The 19,757-nt window shown below is 43.3% G+C and overlaps 1 protein-coding gene across 1 annotated transcript in view; it reads right to left on the bottom strand.

Annotated features, from left to right (window-relative positions):
* The window catches only part of SMARCC2 (SWI/SNF related, matrix associated, actin dependent regulator of chromatin subfamily c member 2), a 422,396-nt gene that overhangs the window by 327,534 nt on the left and 75,105 nt on the right, over window positions 1–19,757 (bottom strand). Inside the window, 3 exon segments of the mRNA XM_053708105.1 lie at window positions 114–173; window positions 254–378; window positions 13,157–13,272. Of these exon segments, the coding sequence (XP_053564080.1) occupies window positions 114–173; window positions 254–378; window positions 13,157–13,272 (301 nt within the window).

Here is a 19,757-nt window from a genome sequence, read left to right as displayed (position 1 = left end):
GTATATATACAAAATATATATAAGTATATATACACATTCTATTTATAGTGAAATTCTTTCCTATAAGGCAGCAAAATACAAAAAGTACACAACTTAAGATACTACGCCCTCACCCAGGTCCGTCACAGTGCCTCCTTTCACAGGTGCAGATTCTGAATCTTTCTTGGTGTTTACTAGAGGACAAATATATATTTTAATGTCATGGCTACAAACAGATTATATGAGAGTTTTGTGGCAATGATAATACAGTTACCTGTTTTAGGAAGAGTCACTTCTTCCACATTAGGCACAGGAGAGGGTTCATCCATATCCTTGGTCAGATCCTCTTGCTCTTCCTCTCGGTGACCTCTCTTGGATTTGTTATAAGGTGTGGAAGGGCTACAAGATGAGGATCTTTATAAGTATAAAATATAAGACAATTACAGCTACCCAAAAATATAGCAACACAAAAATAAATTAAATGAAAGATGCAGCATTTGCAGAGAAACAAAAATCTTAAAAACAAAATTTATGCTTACCTAATAAATGTATTTCTTTCCGGACATGGAGAGTCTGCAACGTCATTCCAATTACTAGTGGGAAGTTCAACTCCTGGCCCGCAGGAGGAGGCAAAGAGCACCCCAGCAAAGCTGTTAAGTGTAACTTCCCTTACCCATAATCCCCAGTCATTCAGTCGAAGGAAAATAGAAAAAGAAGAAACACAAGGGTGAAATGGTGCCTGAACTAAAAAAAAAATAACGTTGAATTATTAATAAAGAGAGGGTGGGGTCGTGGACTCTCCATGTCCGGAAATACATTTATCAGGTAAGAATAAATTTTGTTTTCTTTCCTATGACATGGAGAGTCCACGACGTCATTCCAATTACTAGTGGGAACCAATACCCAAGCTAGAGGACACGGGATGAACAGGGGGGGGAGAAAAAAGGCAGGAGGACCTAAACAGAAGGCCCCACCGCTTGAAGAACCTTTCTCCCAAAAGAATCCTCAGCTGAGGCAAAAGTATCAAATTTGTAGAATTTGGAAAAAGTATGCAGAGGGGACCATATTGCTGCCTTGCAAATCTGTTCCACAGAAGCTTCATTTTTTTTGAAAGTCCAAGAAGAGGAGACAGCCCTAGTGGAATGAGCCGTAATCCTCTCAGGAGGCTGCTGTCCAGCAGTCTCACAAGCCAAACAAATCAAGCTGCTCAACCAGAGAGACAGAGTAGTAGAAGTGGCCTTCTGACTCATACGTAGCCTGTAAGAAAAATTTTAGAGCCCCCAAAATATTCCTTATGAGAAGAAGGATTAGGACAAAAAGAAGGAACAACAATTTCTTGATTAATGTTTCTGTCCAACATCACCTTAGGGAGAAACCCCAATTTAGTACGAAGGACCGCCTTATCAGCGAGAAAAATAAGGTATGGGGAATCACACTGCAGAGCTGAAAGCTCAGACACTCTGCAAGCCGAAGAAATAGCAAGAAGAAATAAGACCTTCCAAGATAACTTTATATCAACAACATGCATCGGCTCAAACGGAGCTTGCTGCAAAACTTTAAGAACTAGATTAAGGCTCCATGGGGGAGCAACAGGTCTAAACACAGGCCTGATTCTAACCAGGGCCTGAACAAAGGCTTGAACATCTGGTAAGTCAGTCAGACATTTGTGCAAAAGTATAGATAACGCAGAAATCTGACCCTTAAGAGTACTGAATGATAAAGCCTTCTCCAGGCCATCGTGAAGAAAAGACAAAATCCAGGGAATTCTCATTCGGCTCCAGCCTGAATCATAGTCTCAATAACCCCTTCAGAAAAACCACATCTAGACAGAATTAGGCGTTCAATCTCCAAGCAGTCAGCTTCAGAGAATCTAGGTTTGGATGGAGGAAAGGACCCTGAATAAGGAAGTCCGTCCTCTGAGGTAACCTCCAAGGAGGTAGAGATGACATCATTACCAGATCCGCGAACCAGATCCTGCGAGGCCATTCAGGAGCTATTGGGATCACCGATGATCTCTCCTGTTTTATACGACCAATGACTGGTGGAAGGAGAGCAAACAGAGGAAACAGATATGCCAGAGAGAACCTTCAAGGAACCGCTAGAGCATCTATCAGAACAGCCTGAGGATCTCTTGACCTTGAACTGTACTTTGGAACCTTGGTGTTTTGGTGGGACGCCATCAGATCCAACTCTGGAACCCCCCACCTGAGGGTTATCTGAGAGAAAACTTCCGGATGGAGAGCCCACTCCCCAGTATGAAAAGTCTGTCTGCTCAGAAAATCTGCCTCCCAGTTCTCCACTCCTGGAATGTGGATGGCAGATAGAAGACAATCGTGAGCTTCCGCCCACAGCAGAATGCGAGTCACCTCCTTCATGGCTAAGGAACTCCGAGTCCCTTCCTGGTGGTTGATGTAAGCCACTGAGGTAATGTTGTCCGACTGGAATCTGATAAACCGGACTAAAGACAGTTGAGGCCACGCTGATAGGGCGTTGAAGATAGCTCTCAACTACAATATGTTTATGGGAAGAGAAGACTCTTCCCAAGACCACAGGCCCTGAGCCTTCAGGGGACCCCAAACAGCTCCCCAGTCTGAAAGGCTGGCGTCCATGGTCACAATCTCTCAGAAAACAAGTGCCCCGAGAAAGATGTTCCTGTGACATCCACCACGAGAGTCTCTTGTTAGAGGATCCAGATTTATCCTTTGCGATAAATTCGAATGGTCTCTGTTCCACTGACGGACAAAAAGTTGTAACAGTCGCAGATGGAACCGAGCAAAAGGAATGATGTCCATGGATGCCACCATCAGCCCAATCACCTCCAAGCATTCAGCCACTTATGAACGAAAGGCAGACTGGAGAGAAAGGCAGGAAGCAAGAAGTTTGGATTTTCTGACCTCTGTCAGGAAAATCTTCATAGACAGGGAATCTATTATTGTCCAAAGGAAACACACTTTGGTAGATGGAACTAGAGAACTCTTTTCCAAATTCACTTTCCACCCATGGGAACGTAGAAAAGACAAAAGCATCTCTGTATGAGATTGGGCTAGTTGAAAAGATGAAGCCTGAACTAAGATGTTGTCTAAATAAGGCGCCACAGCAATTCCCTGGGATCTGATCATCATAGTGCCCCCAGAACCTTTGTGAATATTCTTGGAGCTGTGGCCAGACCAAACGGAAGCGCTACAAATTGGAAATGCATGCCCAGAAAAGCAAACCTCAGAAACTGATGGTGTTCCCTGTAAATGGGAACATGAAGGTATGCGTCCTTCAGGTCTATGGTCATCAAACTTACCTTCCTGAACCAAAAGGAAGAGTAGAACGAATGGTTTCCATCTTGAAAGACGGAACCCTGAGGAATTTGTTCAGACACTTGAGGTCTAGGATAGGACGAAAAATTCCCTCTTTTTTGGGAACCACAAAATAGATTTGAATAAAATCCTAGACCTTGTTCTCTTAGAGGGACTGGAACAATAACTCACAGGGAGGATAGGTCCTTTACACAGTTTAAGAAGGCTTCCTTCCTTATTTGGTTTGAGGATAGTCTTGACAGGAGAAATCTGACCCTTGGAGGGCAAGACTTGAATCCCATTCTGTAACCCTGGGATACTATTTCCACGGCCCAAGGATTTGGGACATTGCGTATCAAGGTTTGACGAAAAAGAGAAAGCCTGCCCCCCATCTGAATCGGGGGCAGAACCTTCATGCTGATTTAGAGTCAGCAGAAGGCTTCTTGTTTTGCTTTCCCTTGTTCCAGGACTGGCTGGATTTCCAAGTGGATCTGGATTGGTCAAGTTTGGAAGAGGAGGACTTTTGTCCCTTAAAGTTACGAAAGGAACGAAAATTAGAAGTCTGGCGACCCCTAGGTCTATTCTTCTTGTCCTGAGGTAGGAGAGATCCCTTTCCGCCCGTAATCTCTGAAATGATCTCCAACAGACCAGGTCCAAACAGAGTCTTTCCCTTATAAGGTAAGCCTCTAGCTTCTTATCCATTGGATCTTTAAAAGAGCAACTATCCTCAATAGGAATGGTAGTTCTCTTGGAAAGAGTAGAAATAGGTCCTTCTACTTTAGGAACAGTGCGCCATGAATAGAGTCAGCAACAGGAAACATTTTCTTAAAAACAGGGGAAGGGGAAAAGGGAACCCCTGGCTTATCCCATTCCTGAGCAATAATTTCAGACATCTTCCTTGGAACAGGAAAAACCTCCACAGAAGATGGGGTATCATAAACTCTATCCAATTTAGAAGTAATCTAAAGTAGCTAGAACCTCTTTCAGTAATAACCGGAGGTGTTCAAGCTTAAATCTAAGATTCTGAAGAGTTTTCCGCTAAAGTGTCAGAGTCTGAGATCTCACCTTCAGAAGCTACTGAAGTATTCTCCTCATTAGACATCTGGGAAAGATTGGCTAATGCAGACCTAGAGTCAGAGGCCTTCGTATCAGGCAGATGTTTAGATTTTTTCTTACGCGTTCCTGAGGAAGGGAATGTTGCCAAAGCCGCCGTTACTGCAGAAGAAATATGAGCGGCAAAATCCCCAGGTGAATAAACACCACCAGAGGACACAGAAGGCACAGTATGAGAAACAATTAAGGCTTGGGATGTTTGAGGAAAAAGCTGAGGCATGTCACGCACAGCATTATCCTGAGAGAAAGTAGGCTCAGAAGGGAGTAATTTGTCTGTAAATTTTAAAGTCTTAGTTAAACAAGAGGAGCATAATTGCATAGGCAGAACAATTTGGACCTCTAAACATAGTAATCATTTATCCATAGAGATGGGCTGATCCTGAGTCCATGGCTAGAATGCAACAGGTCCCACACGTAATGACAAAATTAATAAAATTAAAATGACAAATAAAATGAAGCAATTTTCAAACTCAAAATAATTATCAATGAAAATTAAATATCTAATTTTAATAATAAAACATAGCAAGACTCCTTTGAAAAAAACCTCAGTTTGCCTGAGACTCCTACCGCCAAAAGAGATACCCCACTAGTAATAGGAGACAACAGACTGCTTGAAGAGATCCACTCCTCTTAATAGATCCCGTTTCTCCTCATCAGAGATGAAGTAAAAAAGGCTGATCTGAAAAGACGCTGGAGATCCCACCGTAGCAAAAGCTTACTATCGCTCAACTGCACCGCTCCGCTAAACCGGAAGTGCGGGCGTCACGTGAGCGGGACCAAATAACCTGAGCAATATTATTACAGTGTAAAAAAGAAAAGGCGCGAAGAAAGACAGTTTAAAAAAACGGCTCTCCATTTACACATATAAGTAAATAAGCTCCAAACAACGGACTGCTTCTTGTGGTAAAAAGCCCCATAGACCTCAAAACAAAAGCATTAAAGATGATAAAAAAGACACAGGTTAAATAATAAAGAATATCTTTTATCGTTAACACATCCCTTAGCCAAAAGTCAAGTCTCATACAGTGTGCCAAATATTGTCCCCATATGAACCCTTAAAAGAGAAGGATTATTATATCTGAATTTAAAGGATCTGAAACAGAAGGTTACCCTGCTGTCCTTCTGTACCTAGAACGCAAAGGCACTTACCTTAGATCCACCTGCATGATAGATGCTGATCCTTAGGTGTGGCAGGCACTGCACTCTCTGTCATGGACCTGTAGGAAAAGAAAGAACAGAGTAACTAACTCTGGCTTTCTACAAAGGGCTATCAAAGTGTTAAAAGTAAAGCAAAGACTTCCTTTCCGCCTTTTAACTGCTAAAAACCACCACTACTCTTACTCAAGAGATTGACGTGGACAAAACTAGACCCAATCCTTGCTTGCAGGGAAAAGTGCCCATAAAAGGATTATTATCTTCAGACACCAACTTCGCACAACCTCCATTGACAGAAGCAAAGAGAATGACTGGGGATTATGGGTAAGGGAAGTTACACTTAACAGCTTTGCTGGGGTGCTCTTTGCCTCCTCCTGCTGACCAGGAGTTGAATATCCCACTAGTAATTAGAATGACGTCGTAAACTCTCCATGTCATAGGAAAAAAAACAAAATTTATGCTTACCTGATAAATTCCTTTCTCCTGTAGTGTGGTCAGTCCACGGGTCATCATTACTTCTGGGATATTAACTCCTCCCCAACAGGAAGTGCAAGAGGATTCACCCAGCAGAGCTGTTACATAGCTCCTCCCCTCTACGTCACCTCCAGTCATTCGACCAAGGACCAACGAGAAAGGAGAAGCCAAAGGGTGTAGTGGTGACTGGAGTATAATTCAAAAAATTTTTTACCTGCCATAAAAAACAGGGCGGGCCGTGGACTGACCACACTACAGGAGAAAGGAATTTATCAGGTAAGCATAAATTTTGTTTTCTCCTGTTAAGTGTGGTCAGTCCACGGGTCATCATTACTTCTGGGATACCAATACCAAAGCTAAAGTACACAGATGACGGGAGGGACAGGCAGGCTCTTTATACGGAAGGAACCACTGCCTGAAGAACCTTTCTCCCAAAAACAGCCTCCGAAGAAGCAAAAGTGTCAAATTTGGAAAAAGTATGAAGAGAAGACCAAGTTGCAGCCTTGCAAATCTGTTCAACAGAAGCCTCATTCTTAAAGGCCCAAGTGGAAGCCACAGCTCTAGTAGAATGTGCTGTAATTCTTTCAGGAGGCTGCTGTCCAGCAGTCTCATAGGCTAACCGAATTATGCTACGAAGCCAAAAAGAGAGAGAGGTAGCCGAAGCTTTTTGACCTCTCCTCTGACCAGAATAAACGACAAACAGGGAAGATGTTTGTCGAAAATCCTTAGTTGCCTGTAGATAAAATTTCAGGGCACGGACTACATCTAGATTGTGTAGCAGACGTTCCTTCTTCGAAGAAGGATTAGGACACAAAGATGGAACCACAATCTCTTGATTGATATTCCTGTTAGTGACCACCTTAGGTAGGAACCCAGGTTTAGTACGCAGAACTACCTTGTCTGAATGAAAAATCAGATAAGGAGAATCACAATGTAAGGCGGATAACTCAGAGACTCTTCGAGCCGAGGAAATCGCCATTAAAAATAGAACTTTCCAAGATAACAGCTTGATATCAATGGAATGAAGGGATTCAAACGGAACACCCTGTAAAACATTAAGAACTAAGTTCAAACTCCAGGGTGGAGCAACAGTTTTAAACACAGGCTTGATCCTAGCTAAAGCCTGACAAAAAGCTTGAACGTCCGGAACTTCTGACAGACGTTTGTGTAAAAGAATGGACAGAGCTGAAATCTGTCCCTTTAAGGAACTAGTGGATAAACCCTTTTCTAAACCTTCTTGTAGAAAAGACAATATCCTCGGAATCCTAACCTTACTCCATGAGTAACTCTTGGATTCGCACCAATATAAGTATTTGCGCCATATCTTATGATAAATCTTTCTGGTAACAGGCTTCCTAGCCTGTATTAAGGTATCAATAACTGACTCAGAAAAACCACGTTTTGATAAAATCAAGCGTTCAATTTCCAAGCAGTCAGCTTCAGAGAAATTAGATTTTGATGTTTGAAGGGACCCTGGATCAGAAGGTCCTGTTTCAGAGGTAGAGACCAAGGTGGACAGGATGACATGTCCACTAGATCTGCATACCAAGTCCTGCGTGGCCATGCAGGCGCTATTAGAATCACTGATGCTCTCTCCTGTTTGATTCTGGCAATCAATCGAGGAAGCATCGGGAAGGGTGGAAACACATAAGCCATCCCGAAGGTCCAAGGTGCTGTCAAAGCATCTATCAGAACCGCTCCCGGATCCCTGGATCTGGACCCGTAACGAGGAAGCTTGGCATTCTGTCGAGACGCCATGAGATCTATCTCTGGTTTGCCCCAACGTCGAAGTATTTGGGCAAAGACCTCCGGATGAAGTTCCCACTCCCCCGGATGAAAAGTCTGACGACTTAAGAAATCCGCCTCCCAATTCTCCACTCCCGGGATGTGGATTGCTGACAGGTGGCAAGAGTGAGACTCTGCCCAGCGAATTATCTTTGATACTTCCATCATTGCTAGGGAGCTTCTTGTCCCTCCCTGATGGTTGATGTAGGCTACAGTCGTGATGTTGTCCGACTGAAACCTGATGAACCCCCGAGTTGTTAACTGGGGCCAAGCCAGAAGGGCATTGAGAACTGCTCTCAATTCCAGAATGTTTATTGGTAGGAGACTCTCCTCCTGATTCCATAGTCCCTGAGCCTTCAGAGAATTCCAGACAGCGCCCCAACCTAGTAGGCTGGCGTCTGTTGTTACAATTGTCCAGTCCGGCCTGCTGAATGGCATCCCCCTGGACAGATGTGGCCGAGAAAGCCACCATAGAAGAGAATTTCTGGTCTCTTGATCCAGATTCAGAGTAGGGGACAAGTCTGAGTAATCCCCATTCCACTGACTTAGCATGCACAATTGCAGCGGTCTGAGATGTAGGCGTGCAAAGGGTACTATGTCCATTGCCGCTACCATTAAGCCGATCACCTCCATGCATTGAGCTACTGACGGGTGTTGAATGGAATGAAGGACACGGCATGCATTTTGAAGTTTTATTAACCTGTCTTCTGTCAGGTAAATCTTCATTTCTACAGAATCTATCAGAGTCCCCAAGAAGGGAACTCTTGTGAGTGGAAAGAGAGAACTCTTCTTTTCGTTCACCTTCCATCCATGCGACCTCAGAAATGCCAGTACTAACTCTGTATGAGACTTGGCAGTTTGAAAGCTTGAAGCTTGTATCAGAATGTCGTCTAGGTACGGAGCTACCGAAATTCCTTGCGGTCTTAGTACCGCCAGAAGAGCACCCAGAACCTTTGTGAAGATTCTTGGAGCCGTAGCCAATCCGAATGGAAGAGCTACAAACTGGTAATGCCTGTCTAGAAAGGCAAACCTTAGATACCGGTAATGATCTTTGTGAATCGGTATGTGAAGGTAAGCATCCTTTAAACCCACTGTGGTCATGTACTGACCCTTTTGGATCATGGGTAAAATTGTCCGAATAGTTTCCATTTTGAACGATGGAACTCTTAGGAATTTGTTTAGGATCTTTAAATCCAAGATTGGCCTGAAAGTTCCCTCTTTTTTGGGAACCACAAACAGATTTGAGTAAAACCCTTGTCCTTGTTCCGACCGCGGAACCGGATGGATCACTCCCATTAATAAAAGATCTTGTACGCAGCGTAGAAACGCCTCTTTCTTTATTTGGTTTGTTGACAACCTTGACAGATGAAATCTCCCTCTTGGGGGAGAGGATTTGAAGTCCAGAAGGTATCCCTGAGATATGATCTCTAACGCCCAGGGATCCTGGACATCTCTTGCCCAATCCTGGGCGAAGAGAGAAAGTCTGCCCCCCACTAGATCCGTTCCCGGATCAGGGGTCCTCGATTCATGCTGTCTTAGGTGCAGCAGCAGGTTTCCTGGCCTGCTTGCCCTTGTTCCAGGACTGGTTAGGTCTCCAGCCTTGTCTGTAGCGAGCAACAGCTCCTTCCTGTTTTGGTGCAGAGGAAGTTGATGCTGCTCCTGCTTTGAAATTACGAAAGGAACGAAAATTAGACTGTCTAGCCTTAGGTTTGGCTCTGTCTTGAGGCAGGGCATGGCCTTTACCCCCTGTAATGTCAGCGATAATTTCTTTCAACCCGGGCCCGAATAAAGTCTGCCCTTTGAAAGGAATATTAAGCAATTTAGATTTAGAAGTAACATCAGCTGACCAGGATTTTAGCCACAGTGCTCTGCGCGCCTGAATGGCGAATCCGGAATTCTTAGCCGTAAGTTTAGTTAAATGTACTACGGCATCCGAAATAAATGAGTTAGCTAACTTAAGGGCTTTAAGCTTATGTGTAATCTCATCTAATGGAGCTGATTCAAGTGTCTCTTCCAGAGACTCAAACCAAAATGCTGCTGCAGCCGTGACAGGCGCAATGCATGCAAGAGGTTGCAATATAAAACCTTGTTGAACAAACATTTTCTTAAGGTAACCCTCTAACTTTTTATCCATTGGATCTGAAAAGGCACAGCTATCCTCCACCGGGATAGTGGTACGCTTAGCTAAAATAGAAACTGCTCCCTCCACCTTAGGGACCGTTTGCCATAAGTCCCGTGTGGTGGCGTCTATTGGAAACATCTTTCTAAATATTGGAGGGGGTGAGAACGGCACACCGGGTCTATCCCACTCCTTAGTAACAATTTCATTAAGTCTCTTAGGTATAGGAAAAACGTCAGTACTCGACGGTACCGCAAAATATTTATCCAACCTACACAATTTCTCTGGTATTGCAACTGTGTTACAATCATTCAGAGCCGCTAACACCTCCCCTAGTAATACACGGAGGTTTTCCAGCTTAAATTTAAAATTTGAAATATCTGAATACAGTCTGTTTGGATCAGAACCGTCACCCGCAGAATGAAGCTCTCCGTCCTCATGTTCTGCAAATTGTGACGCAGTATCTGACATGGCCCTAATATTATCAGCGCACTCTGTTCTCACCCCAGAGTGATCACGCTTACCTCTTAGTTCTGGTAATTTAGCCAAAACTTCAGTCATAACAGTAGCCATATCCTGTAATGTGATTTGTAATGGCCGCCCAGATGTACTCGGCGCTACAATATCACGCACCTCCCGAGCGGGAGATGCAGGTACTGACACGTGAGGCGAGTTAGTCGGCATAACTCTCCCCTCGTTGTTTGGTGAAACATGTTCAATTTGTACAGATTGATTTTTATTTAAAGTAGCATCAATGCAGTTAGTACATAAATTTCTATTGGGCTCCACTTTGGCTTTAGCACATATAGCACAGATATCTTCCTCTGAATCAGACATGTTTAACACACTAGCAAATAAACTAGCAACTTGGAAATACTTTTCAAGTAATTTACTATAATATGCAAACGTACTGTGCCTATAAGAAGCACAGAAAAAGTTATGACAGTTGAAAATTGATAAACTGAAAAGTTATAGCATCAAATCTTTGTAAAAAAACACACTTTTAGCAAAGGATTGCTCCCATTAGCAAAGGATAATTAACCCTGATAGCAGAAAAAAAATACAGAAATAAACGTTTTTTATCACAGTCAACTACAATCTCACAGCTCTGCTGTGAGTGATTACCTCCCTCAAAACAAGTTTTGAAGACCCCTGAGTTCTGTAGAGATGAACCGGATCATGCAGGGAAGACAATAAACTTCTGACTGAATTTTTGATGCGTAGCAAAAGCGCCAAAAAAGGCCCCTCCCCCTCATACACAACAGTGAGAGAGATCAGTAAACTGTCATAAATTAAATAAAAACGACTGCCAAGTGGAAAAAATAGTGCCCAAAACATTTTTTCACCCAGTACCTCAGAAAATTAAACGATTTTACATGCCAGCAAAAAACGTTTAACATAAATAAATTAAGTGTTATTAAAAAGCCTGTTGCTAGTCCCTGCAAATTAGGCTAAAGTCTTATGCATACAGTATAATTCCAGTGAAGTGCCATTCCCCAGAATACTGAAGTGTAAAATATACATACATGACAGCCTGATACCAGTTGCTGCTACTGCATTTAAGGCTGAGTTTACATTATATCGGTATGGCAGAATTTTCTCATCAATTCCATTGTCAGAAAATAATAAGCTGCTACATACCTCTTGCAGATTAATCTGCCCGCTGTCCCCTGATCTGAAGTTTACCTCTCCTCAGATGGCCGAGAAACAGCAATATGATCTTAACTACGCCGGCTAAAATCATAGAAAAAACTCAGGTAGATTCTTCTTCAAATTCTACCAGAGAAGGAATAACACACTCCGGTGCTATTATAAAATAACAAACTTTTGATTGAAGGTATAAAACTAAGTATAATCACCACAGTCCTCTAACACATCCTATCTATTCGTTGGGTGCAAGAGAATGACTGGAGGTGACGTAGAGGGGAGGAGCTATGTAACAGCTCTGCTGGGTGAATCCTCTTGCACTTCCTGTTGGGGAGGAGTTAATATCCCAGAAGTAATGATGACCCGTGGACTGACCACACTTAACAGGAGAAATAACTACTGATTACACATATCCCTATAATATGCATGTTGTGATCTTTAAGAAATTAAAATACTTTTATTTAAATATAATTAGTGACATTCTGATCTAAAAAGGGGGGTATATTATTTGCCCCAAAACATCTCTAATTTGTACTATTGTAATTTAAATATATTTCAACCAAACTGAAGACTAAAACAGATATAGACACAAACATGTATATTACAACATAGGAGACCTGGATAAAATAGATATTTGTAATTGTTAAGCCCTTGAGTTTCTCACTCTGGTGCTAACGACGGCTCAGAGCCGTCGCTAACACTCTCCCACCTTGAGGGAGATCTGGGGGCTCCCACCCACTCCTACCCCGGCGATCGGGCCTGCATAGTTACAGGCATCGCCGGAGCTTCACGTTATGCGCGGTGACATCACGTGCAATGACTTGGTGATGTCACGGCGCAACTTTATTTAAACTTAACAATGTTAAGTATAGGAGCAGGGGTAATGCTGCTTATAAGCCTGTATCTCAGGCATCTAAGCAGCTACAGACCCCCAAGACCCACGGTTGGAAAGGTAATCGCCTAACCTTTCCAATAGTGCAAGGGGAAAAAAAAACAAAAAAACTTAAAAAAGCTTAGCACCCAGGTGGGAAAGTGCTTAGCACTCAAAGGGTTAAAGGGACACTGAACCCAAGTTTTTTCTTTTGTGATTCAGATAGAGTATGCAATTTTAAGCAACGTTCTAATTTTACTCCTATTATCAATTTTTCTTAGTCCTCTTGCTATCTTTATTTAAAAAAGAAGGCATCTAAGCTTTTTTTTTTGTTCAGACTCTGGACAGCACTTTATTATTGGTGCAACAATTTATCAACCAATCAGCAAGAACAACCCAGGTTGTTCACCAAAAATGGTCCAGCATCTAAACATACAAATGAAGAAAATTTGATAATAGGATTAAATTCGAAAGTTGCTTAAAATTTCATGCTCTATCTGAATCACAAAAGAAAAAACTTGGGTTCAGTGTCCCTTTAAGTAAGAATCAGAAAACAGGGGTAGTATAAATAAGATCTAACCATAGACGTGTAAAATACAGCAAGCATGCATTGTAAAGTGTAATTAGTTATCTTAAAATATACCTACTGATGAGACAAAACCAATGTCTATGCTGCTCATAAGAGAGCGCACATGTGGTAAGAAATTAAAGAAAACGCATACGCACCCTTTTTTGACATTTTTCTTCTTTGCTTCCACACTGGGAGGAGGTGAGGGAGAACGTTTTCTCTTCTTGTAGTTAGGTCCCTTCTTGTCCCTGCGGTCTGAGTCAGGACTGCTTACCTTTAGAGAGAAGTGATCAAATGAGGTGACCTATTAATAATAATAATCAAAGTTATTTATTTATATAGTGGACCTCAAACCAACAATCCGAAGCCTACAAGTGCATGCATTTTAAAAGGGACATTACACAACTTTTTGTTTCAAGCATATGAAAGAGCATTCTTTACATTTGTTAAATTATTTTGGCATGTACATTAAAGATGTTTAAATTGATACTGACATTTACAGGAAGGGAATATTCCCTTCCTGTAAATGTCTGAAGCTCCCTGGCTGATAAAGATAAATCCCACACCTATTGGTTGATAGGGACACATTTATAGCATAAATACAGAAAAACATAAATTATGCTTACCAGATAGTTTCCTTTCCTTCTGTATGAGGAGAGTCCACAGCTTCATTCCTTACTTGTGGGAATACAGAACCTGGACACCAGGAGGAGGCAAAGACACCCCAGCCAAAGACTTAAATACCTCCCCCACTCCCCTCATCCTCCAGTCTTTCTGCTGAGGGAACAAGGAACAGTAGGAGAAATATCAGGGTATAAAGGGTGCCAGAAGAATAAACAAAAAAATTTGGTTCGCCCAGCGGAGAACACGGGCGGGGGCCGTGGACTCTCCTCACACAGAAGGAAAGAAAATTATCTGGTAAGCATAATTTATGTTTTCCTTCTTAATATGAAGAGAGCCAATGGCTTCATTCTCTACTTGTGGGAAACATATACCCAAGCTCTAGAGGACACTGAATGAAAACGGGAGGGTAAAAAGAGAGGCGGATCCTATTCTGAGGGCACCACAGCCTGCAAAACCTCTCTCCCAAAAGCTGTTTTAGTCGAAGCAAAAATGTCAAACTTGTAAAATTTTGAAAAGGTATGTAAGGAGGACCAGATAGCCGCCCTACAAATCAGCTCCATAAAGGTCTTATTCTTAAAGGCCCAAAGGGAGGCCACAGCTCTAGTCGAATGAGCCTTAATCCTCTGAGGAGGCTTATGTCCCTCTGTCTCATATGCTAAGCGAATAAGACTCCTCAATCAAAAAGATAAGGAAGTGGAAGAGGACTTCTGCCCTCTATGCTTCCCAGAATAGACAACAAACAAAGAAGAAGTCTGTCTAAATTCCTTCGTAGGTTGAATATAGAACTTAAAGTTCAAACCACATCCAAATTATAAAGTAACCGTTCCTTTGAAGGAGGAGGATTAGGACACAAGGAAGAAACCACAATCTCCTGATTGATGTTGTGATCAGAAACGACGTTAGGGAGAAAACCTAACCCAGTACGAAGAACAGCCTTATCAGCATGAAAAACTAGGTAAGGAGGCTCACATTGCAAGGCAGCCATCTCAGATACCACAGTCAACCACATACATAGGCTCAAACGGAGCCCTCTGCAAAACTTCAATAACTAGATTTAAACTTTAAGGAGGAGCGGAAGATCTAAACGCGGGTCTGATTCTAGCCAGAGCCTGAACAAAAGACTGAACATCAGAAAGCTTAATGAGCCTCTTGTGCAATAAAACAGATAGAGCTTAAATCTGTCCCTTTAGGGAACTAGCAGAAAGGCCCTTCTCCAGACCATCCTGGAGAAAGGAAAGAATCCTGGAAACCTTGACCTTATGCAAAGGGAATCCACGCTCATCACACTAGAATAAGTAGGTCCTCCTTATGATAGATGCGACAAGTGACCGGCTTTCGAGCTTGAAAGAGTATCAATCACTCTCTCAGAAAATCCTCTCTTAGCTAGGACTAAGTGTTCAATCTCCACGAGGTCAGCCTCAGAGAATCTAGATTTTGATGAACAAAAGGACCCTGTTCCCTAGATCCCTGCGACAAGGTAACCTCTATGGAGGAGATGAAGACATCCTCACCAGGTCTGCGAACCCCATCCTTCACGGCCACGATAAAGCAATTAGCATTGCCGAAGCTTGCTCCTGTTTGATGCGGGCCACTACCCGAGGAAGAAGTGGTAAAGGTGGAAAAATGTAACCTAGATTGAACCTCCAAGGCACTGCTAATGCATCTATTAGCTCCGCCTGAGGATCCCTGGACCGCGACCCGTAATTGGGTAGCTTGGAATTGAGCCGGGACGCCATGAGATGTATCTCCGGCGTCCCCATCTGTTGCAAATCTGCGCAAACACCTCGGGATGGAGAGACCATTCTCCCAGATGAAAGGATTGTCTGCTGAGGAAATCCGCTTCCCAGTTATCCACACCTGGAATGTGAATAGCTGACAGCGAGCAGTTGTGGGCCTCCGCCCATTCCAGAATCGAGATACTTCTCTCATTGCTAGGGAGCTCCTCGTTCCCCCCTGATAGTTGATGTAAGCCACTGAGGTTATGTTGTCTGATTGGAATCTGATAAATTGGGACGAACCCAGAAGAGGCCAAGCCTTCAGAGCATTGAAGATCACTCAAAGTTCCAAAATGTTGATCGGGAGGAGAGATTCCTCTCAAGTCCAGAGGCCCTGTGCCTTCCTGGCACCCCAAACAGCTCCCCATCCTGATAGACTTGCCTCCGTAGTCAGAATCTCCCAGGATGGTCTCAAGAAGGATGTCCCTTGGGACAGGTGATCTGGACAGAGCCACCAAGAGAGCGATTCTGTCGACCGGTTGTCCAGAGAAATCTGTTGCGAGAGATCCGAGTGGTCGCCCTTCCACTGATTCAGCATGCACAGCTGAATAGGTCTGAGATGTAATCTGGCAAACAGAATGATGTCTATGCTGGACACCATGAGCCAAATTACCTCCATACACCGGGCCACAGAGGGCCTTAAGGAGGTCTGTAGGGCAAGACAATTGGAAGTTATTTCGTAACGTCTCTGGTCTGTAAGAAATATCCTCATGGATATTGAGTCTAGTATCGTACCCAGGAATTCCACCCTGGTACCGGGAACAAGAGAACTCTTTTCTAAGTTTATCTTCCATCCATGAGATCGAAGAAGCAGAAGAGCCTTTAAATGGTCCTCTGCCAGCAGACAGGATGGTGCCTGAACCAGGATGTCGTCCAAGTATGTCGCTACTGCTATACCTCTGGTTCTCGCCACTGCGAGCAGGGCCCCAAATGGAAGTGCTACAAACTGGAAATGCTGGTCCAGGAAAGCGAATCTTAGGAACTTGAAGTGTTCCTTGTGGATTGGAACGTGAAGGTAAGCATCCTTCAATTCTATCTAAGTCATGAACTGTCTTTCTTGAACTAAGGGCAGAATGGACCTTATCGTCTCCATCTTGAACGATAGGACCAACAGGAACTTGTTTAAGCACTTTAGATCCAGAATCGTGCAAAACGTTCCATCCTTCTTTGGGACCACAAAAAGATTTCAGTAGTACCCTAGACCTCTCTCTGCTAGAGGTACCGGTACAATGACTCCCAGGGAGGAGAGATCCATCACGCTCCCTAGAAAAGCTTCTTGTTTTTCTGGTCTTGAAGACAGGTTTGACAAGAGGAATCTGCCCCTGGGTGGATAAGATTTGAAGCCTATCCTGTATCCTTGGGCGATGACCTCCAGGACCCAAGGGTCTGGCACGTCCCCCAGCCAAGCCTCCAAAAATAGATAGTCTGTCCCAAACACGATCCAGAGACGGATCGGGGGCCGCCCCTTCATGCCGACTTTGCTTCGGCGGGCTTCTTGTTCTGCTTGGATTTATTCCAAGACTGAGTCGGTTTCCAAGTTCCCTTAGACTGTTCAGGCTTTGCAGAGAGCTGCTGGCGTTGGGTTTTATACGAATGAAAGGAACGAATATTAGGACCTTGTCCTTTAGGTTTGTTCTTCTTATCCTGCGGTAAAAAGGCACCTTTGCCTCCAGTGACCGTGGATATGATTGAGTCCAGGCCTGGGCCAAAAAGAATCTTCCCCTTAAATGGAAGGGAAAGAAGTCTAGATTTAAAAGTCATGTCCGCAGACCAAGACTTCAGCCAGAGTGCCCTACTAGCTAGCACAGAAAAACCTGAGGCCTTGGCATTCAGGCGAATAATCTGCATACTTGCATCAGAAATAAAAGAATTGGCTACCTTCAAGGCCTTAATTCTTTCCTGGATCATGTCAAGGGGATATTCCACCTCGATCAATTCAGATAAAGAGTCGCACCAATAGGTAGCGGATCCAGCCACCGCAGCAACCGCCGCTGCTGGTTGAAACAAGTATTCCGTGTGCTGAAACATCTTCCTCAACAGAGTTTCTCGCTTCATATCCATGGGCTCTTTAAATGATGGACTATCCTCAAGCGGGATAGTAGTGTGTTTAGCAAGCGTGGCGATAGCGCAATCCACCTTGGGGATGGAACCCCACAACTCCAATTTACAGTCCGGAACCGGGAATAATTTCTTAAAAGAGAAAGGGGAAAAAGAAGACCCAAGTCTTTCCCATTCATTCTTAATAATATTCGCCATCTTTACAGAATCCGGGAAAGTCTGTGGTACAACTCTGTCCTCGTAGACCTTATCTAGTTTAGGAATGCAAGGTTCCTCAGATAATTTAGGTTCTGGAACCTCTAAAGTAGCCAAAACTTCCTTTAAGAGAAAGCGTAAGTGTTCAATCCTAAATCTTAAGTCTGGTTCCTCCGCAGCTGGAGGCTTAGAGGCAGCAGGTTCCGACCCAGAAAGAGCATCCTCTGAAGTATCAGCGGCGTCTTCATCAGCGGATAATCTTGTATCAGATAAATCCAACAAAATAGTGGATGACCCCTGGGAAGGATAGCAATATTTGACCTTTCGCTTGCTCTTAACAGAGCGAGGTAAAGCATTGAAGGCCGCAGATACTGCCGTTTGTAGCTGTTCAGTAAAGTCTGGCGGTAAGAGGGCCCCTCCAGAAGGAGGATTAGCAGTGCAATAGGAAGTTGCGTGTAATAGGAGATGACTGCAGGGAACCCACCTCACGGGACGGAGACTCCTCAGAGGTGGACGGCTCAGTGGTACTAAACATCTTTGTTTTCTTAGATATCTTTACTTTATCAAGGCATGTGGAACATAATTGAGCAGGCGGATATACCGTAGCCTCCTCACAATATAGACAGGTATTAGAATTAGGAAAAGAGGGAGTACCCTCTAACGTATCAGAGTCCTCCATAGCTTACACTTGTAAGATCAACTATAGAAAAAGATAAATGGCACCTTTATACCCCCAATGGCTGGGGCACTCACCACTTCCTATGACCCAGGCCCCACAGAGAAACCCCTTAGTCTCCTGTAAACTGCACGGTCAGGAAAGAGGAAATCAGTGTGACCACACCCGGTCACGTGGTGCACCATGCAGGACCATCCCTACTACAGGAAAAAGTGTGCCAAACCTAACAGGCTGCACAGATATACAAAATGAAAGTAAAACCTGAATGTTCCAACATCTGCCTGAGCCTTATCTCACACACGTCGCAACATAAAACAAAGTAAATTATGCGTTAAATCTACCTGTTCAATAATCACCTTCTGGAGATATTAACCCTTGATTCCATACAGATAAAAGGAGTCACACTGTGACCCTATCTTCTTGCGTTATCATATGTGTATAATAATGAAACGATCTTACCGGAATCTTTGCTGTGGAACAGACATACGGCCTCTCAAGTTTGACAGTCTTGTAGCATCGCCCCTGACAGGACTTGAGTGATAGAAGCAGGCAGTGAAACTCGTCAACACTGACTGCTTAGGAGCTGTTAATACAAGTCTGGATGGGTTCGCAAAAAGACTCTCCCTGCATCTCCACACCCTAACATTCGCCAATGCTCTCACTGAGAGGCTGACAAGACTACTTTAAACTCCAGTACCATTCCGAAGGGTACTACCCTCCATAAGGAACTACTCCATATCTTCTGACACTACTCTGCCAACCTCCTGTGACGAAAGGCAAAGAATGACTGGGGGATGAGGGGAGTGGTGGAGGTATTTAAGCCTTTAGATGGGGTATCTTTGCCTCCTCCTCCTGGTGGCCAGGTTCTGTATTCCCACAAGTAAGGAATGAAGCCGTGGACTCTCCTCATATTAAGAAGTAAATAATTGTGGAGAAACGTCTTTTAAAAATAGAAAACCTATAATACATTTAATAATATATTTTAGATTAAAAAAAGAGAGAAAAAAATATTTTAACGTCTTTCTAATCACTAACCCCCATGTTCAGAACTCAGCTACGAGTAACCATCTAGAAGCTACATATTACTCACATGGTGTTCATATGTAGTTTGCAAGCAAATATTCCAAACAGTTCACATCTGTTCAACTTTGCTATTTGTTTACTATTCCATATTAGATATTTACTATTTAGTTGTGCATTTGTTGTCAATTTAAATAATGATCACAGGGTTTCACCGCTAATTACATTTTTAAAAAGTGCTAATAACAGATCTACATTATTCCCTACACTTCCATCTCTGATGGAAGTGTAAGAAAACAATTTATGCTTAACAGATAAATTACTTTCCTTCCGGATAGGGAGAATCCATGGCTTCATTCCTTACTGTTGGGAAATACAACACCTGGCCACCAGGAGGAGGCAAAGACACCA

This window comes from Bombina bombina, chromosome 3 (assembly GCF_027579735.1).
Source record: "Bombina bombina isolate aBomBom1 chromosome 3, aBomBom1.pri, whole genome shotgun sequence".
Taxonomy (NCBI): domain Eukaryota; kingdom Metazoa; phylum Chordata; class Amphibia; order Anura; family Bombinatoridae; genus Bombina; species Bombina bombina.
This window is presented reverse-complemented; position numbering and strand designations above follow the sequence as displayed.